Below are 5,438 nucleotides of genomic sequence, written 5' to 3'. Positions count from 1 at the left end.
CAGAGCTGGGGTTATTTTTAAACCTGCTGTCATGGCGCGGCAAGGTTACCTCGGTGAGAACTGGGGGACGGATGGGCAGCGTCGGGCGATTGGGTCACCGCTGAGGGTGAGAGTGACCCAACCCTCAACACACGCTGAGACCCACAACACACTCCTTCCGCCTCAACCTCCCAATACACAACGCTTTAGGAATTTGGGGACTTTTTCAGATCTTGCCGTTGACAGCGTCACACACACACTCTCGGCTCTTCGTTGATCTTTAACATCCATCAGTTCGATTATTCAAATGTTAATTTTTGGAAAAGTGTTTCACGCTTGATCTTTTAAAAAGGAAGGTTTCAAAAAGGAATATAGTGGAAGATACGACGTTAGGATTATTTTTTCTGGAACATTTTGAGTAATCTAAAGCACTTCCAGTGATGTTAAAGGTTCTTCATGGAAGCATTGATGGCACTTAAGAGGCTTTATTTTTACGAGTGTAATGTGTTTTTACAATGGAGATTCACGGCCTGACAGGCTGCTTAGACAGAGACAGAGTGTGTGAATCAGGGTTAAGCGCGCGGATGACAAATATAGAGAGACACAGGTGAGTGGCGCGCTCAGAAACATGAACACATCACACGCGGGTTTCGTCTTAAAAAATGCACCAAACTCATTTTGGCCAAAGGTCAGCTGGACCCGGCGAGAGAATCCAAACCCTCTCCAGAGCTCATGAATATGTGGGCTGACCACAGCCATGGATCTGTGTGAGTAATGTTTTCTGAAACCAAATTACTGTAAGCTGATCCCATCTGGATAGTGTCAGAGCCGGCCGCTTTGGTTACCCGCGATAGCATCTCCTCACAGACAGCAAAAATCTGATTAACCCAACAGCACTGAAACACTTGCTCGCCGAGCTTTTAACTTAAGATGCACTAATGCAATTCCCAAAGCTCCACCTAATGAGATCAAAAAACGGAAGGGGGAAAAACGCGAGAGATTCTGCGCTCGATTCGCCAACTCGGTAATGAAGTCAAACAATTGTTCAATTGAATTTGTCCCGCCGTGCTTATGCATACAATCCTGTCATCCCTGAAGAAGAAGAAGAAGAAGAAGAAGAAGAAGAAGAAGAAGAAGAAGAAGAAGAAGAAGAAGAAGAACGCCGCCAGCGGGAATACGAGCATTGAACATCCCGTCAGAGTGAGCGGCGCGGCTCTACGGCACATTTACCGGCCGTTTCGTGTGAATCCAGTGCATCTGAGGTCAGGCTCCATTCACACACACACACACACACACACACACGCAATCCCAGGAAACACAAAGCAGCCGCGATCGCCTTCAAGTGCTACACAATAAGGTGGCGTTGTTACAGTGTAATTATATATTTAAGTACTGAGTAACCCTTACTATAGGGTTAGGGATTGTAATTATGCATCATTTATCATATGTACAATTTTATTCAATCACTTTTAGTCATATTTTAGACTGACTAAAACTAAATAAAGAGGATTTTTACCTAATAAAATGGCGTTAGATGCACAGTCCAATACCTAAAAAAGTTCTCTTTTAATAAATACACATTACGACTATAATGCATTCAATCACTTTTAGTCATATTTTAGAATAAAGTGGGTTTTTTCCTAATAAAATGACGTTAGATGCACAGTTCAATCCCTAAAACAGGTTCTCTATTAATAAATACACATTACATCTATAATGCATTCAATCACTTTTAGTCATATTTTAGACTGACTAAAACTAAATAAAGTCAATTTTTTCCTAATAAAATGACGTTAGATGCACAGTTCAATCCCTAAAACAGGTTCTCTGTTAATAAATACACATTACATCTATAATGCATTCAATCACTTTTAGTCAAATTTTAGAATAAAGTGATTTTTTTCCCTAATAAAATGACGTTAGATGCACAGTCCAATCCCTAAAACAGGTTCTCGATTAATAAAAACACATTACATCTATAATGCATTCAATCACTTTTAGTCATATTTTAGACTGACTAATACTAAATAAAGTCAATTTTTTCCTAATAAAATGACGTTAGATGCACAGTCCAATCCCTAAAACAGGTTCTCTATTACTAAATACACATTACACATTACATCTATAATGCATTCAATCACTTTTAGTCATATTTTAGAATAAAGTAAATTTTTTCCTAATAAAATAATGTTAGATGCACAGTCCAATCCCTAAAAAAGTTCTCCATTAATAAATACACATTACGACTATAATGCATTCAATCACTTTTAGTCATATTTTAGAATAAAGTGGGGTTTTTTTCCTAATAAAATGACGTTAGATGCACAGTTCAATCCCTAAAACAGGTTCTCTGTTAATAAATACACCTTAAATATTACATCTATAATGCATTCAAAATTATTTGTACTGTCCAAAACACGAAATCACTATATTAATTTGACTGTGTTATATCATAATAATTATGATAATATAATGCAATTTGGTAGAACAGGCGCTTACAGACAAAAGTGTTGACGCAAATGTAATGATTTTTTTTTTAAACATTTAACAATCTCTTTATAATAATTACACAGCTTTATTTTTCCAGGATCAGATTTATGAGTGGAGATGGAATAATTTGCGTAACAGCGAATAAAATAGTAAATAAAGGTTTTATTGTGTGATGTGCGGAGGCATCCGAGCTCTTCTGAACCTTTCTAATCCATCTTAGTGTAAGATTAAAATGTGTGTTTAAGTGTAATCTAGCCTATTTTACCCCAAACACACACACACACACACACACACACCCGCAGTTTGCATTCGGCGTCATTATGCTGATGTTACTGAGAGTAAACGAACAAATCCATATCCAAAAATCCATCTGTGGAGTTAGTGCACATTACGCTCAATTTTATGACAGTTCAAGCTCAAGGTAAGTTTAAATTAGAACAAATCACTGCTCAAACCGGTTTACGTCTCACAATATCATTTTGTCACGGGACATTTTGGAGAAAACGTGTTGCAACCACAAAAAAAAAAAGTACAAGCACATTATTCCTCCGATGTCGGACGGCCCCTGGACACCTGCAGCCCTCTGGGGCCACTCGAAAACACATTTCTTTAACAAACACACACACACCCAGACCCCTTAACACACAGAAATCAAGCGTCCCGGCATCTGCTTTAAAGCAAAAGGAGAAAAGTGTGTGTGTGAAAAGTGCAGTCCCTATGAAAAGTTCAGACCGTCCTATCAGAGATGCAAAAAAAAAGCACAGAGTGAAAACAGGAAGCGGTGTTAGTGCTTGAGAGAGGAAGATGCACCTACTGGTTATGATAGCTGAGAGGATCAGGGATGCAAAGTTCGGAAATGTCCATCAGCCCAGTTTTAGCATTCCAGGAGGAAGAGAAGAAGGGAAGCAGATACGCCGGACACTCGCCTCTCCCCCCAAAACCACCAGCGAGCACCTTCAGAAAACTTGCGGCGAAAGCCCCTCCAGAAGCACAGCCCACCGCCGACTCAGGTACGCATGTGTGTGTGTGTCTGCGCATGCACGTGTGTGTGTGTGAGAGAGTGGGGGGGAGGGGGTCTGATCGGGGGAAGCGTAGAGAGAGAGAGAGAGAGAGAGAGAGAGAGAGAGCAGGAGAGCGCGCTGCGATGAGCGTGTGAGCGGCGGAGAGGCAGAAATGAGTGTTTGCATGCTCAGGGTCGGCCTCTTTAAGACTGAAGAGCTTGATGAATATGGAACAGCTGCTGTTGGCTGCTGCCTCTGAGGGGCGGGGCTTAAACACACAGAGTGGGCGGCGCCACGGAGACGAGGGGGAGGGGGGAGTGAGCAGGAGGAGGGGCTGCTGTGCCGAAATACTCCCACACACACACACACACACACACACTCAAGCTGATATATAACAGCTCCTATGTGAAGAGAAAACCTTTATTATCCTATATTATTATTATTTTGGGTTACCGTGTAATTATGCATTTAAGTACTATGTAATAATAATTAATAACTACATGTACTTACTACAGGGTTAGGGGTTTACACTGTCATTGTTACAGTGTAATTATGTATTTAAGTACACTTAAAAATAACCCAAGTTGGGTTTAAAATGGACTAACCCAGCGATTGGGTTGTTTTAACCCAGCGATTGGGTTGTTTTAAGCAAACATTTAACCCAACCGCTGTGTTAAAACAACCTAAATGCTGGGTTAGTCCATTTTCAACCCAACTTGGGTTGTTTTTAACCCAGCATGTTTTAGAGTGTATATTATTATTTTGGGTTACAGTGTAATTATGCATAATAATTAATAACTACATGCACTTACTACAGGGTTAGGGGTTTACACTGTTATTGTTACAGTGTAATTATATATTTAAGTACCGAGTACACTCTTAAAAAACGCTGTGTTAAGAATAACCCAAGTTGGGTTAAAAATGGATTAACACAGCGATTGGGTTGTTTTAACCTAGCAATTGGGATTGTTTTAAGAAAACATTTAACCCAACCGCTGGGTTAAAACAACCCAATTGCTGGGTTAGTCCATTTTCAACCCAACTTGGGTTATTTTTTAACCCAGCATGTTTTAGAGTGTATATTATTATTTTGAGTTACAGTGTAATTATGCATAATAATTAATAACTACATGTACTTACTACAGGGTTAGGGGTTTACTCTGTTATTGTTACAGTGTAATTATATATTTAAGTATTGAGTAATATTAGACAAGTGGTGAGGGTTAGTTGTATATGCACTCTAAAAAATGCTGGGTTAAAAATAACCCAAGTTGGGTTTAAAATGGACTAACCCAGCAATTGGATTGTTTTAACCCAGCGGTTGGGTTAAATGTTTTCTTAAAACAACCCAATCGCTGGGTTAGTCCATTTTCAACCCAACTTGGGTTATTTTTAACCCAGCATTTTTTTGAGTGTATATTATTATTTTGAGTTACAGTGTAATTATGCATAATAATTAATAACTACATGCACTTACTACAGGGTTAGGGGTTTACACTGTTATTGTTACAGTGTAATTATATATTTAAGTATAGAGTAATATTAGACAAGTGGTGAGGGTTTGTTGCATGTAATTATGCATAATTTACTGTTAGTGTAACATATGTAACAAGGACGGTGTAAAATAAAGTGTTAGGTTTAGGGTTAGTTGCATGTAATTATACAGTACAGTATTATTACTATAAGATTTGCAATGATAAATCTGTGCTTATTGTATGCAACTATTGATATTTAAATGCATTAATGTGATGCGAAAGTTGTATTTTTATGCACGTTCACTTATATGTTCATTGAGATTAAAAGACAAATATGTGTGTGTGTGTGTGATGGTTTAAATGATCTCTTTTATGTAGTGTTGTGGAATATTAAAAACAGGAGCGATGCATTTTTACAAAATCGGACATGCACTGAAGATGGATTCTCCAAGTCTCCAAGTTTGATGAAATTCTGGTTCATTAAAATATTTGA

General features: G+C 38.5%; 1 protein-coding gene across 1 annotated transcript in view; it reads right to left on the bottom strand.

The window, feature by feature from the left end:
- The window catches only part of esrrb (estrogen-related receptor beta), a gene marked incomplete at both ends in the record, with an annotated part of 117,380 nt that extends 114,047 nt beyond the window's left edge, over positions 1-3,333 (bottom strand). Inside the window, 1 exon segment of the mRNA XM_079832789.1 lies at positions 3,284-3,333. Coding sequence (XP_079688915.1) covers positions 3,284-3,333 — 50 coding nt within the window.
- Between the last annotated feature and the right edge of the window lie 2,105 nt (positions 3,334-5,438).

The sequence above is a fragment of the Gobio gobio genome (genome assembly GCF_949357685.1).
Source record: "Gobio gobio genome assembly, chromosome: 13".
NCBI lineage: Eukaryota > Metazoa > Chordata > Actinopteri > Cypriniformes > Gobionidae > Gobio > Gobio gobio.
This window is presented reverse-complemented; position numbering and strand designations above follow the sequence as displayed.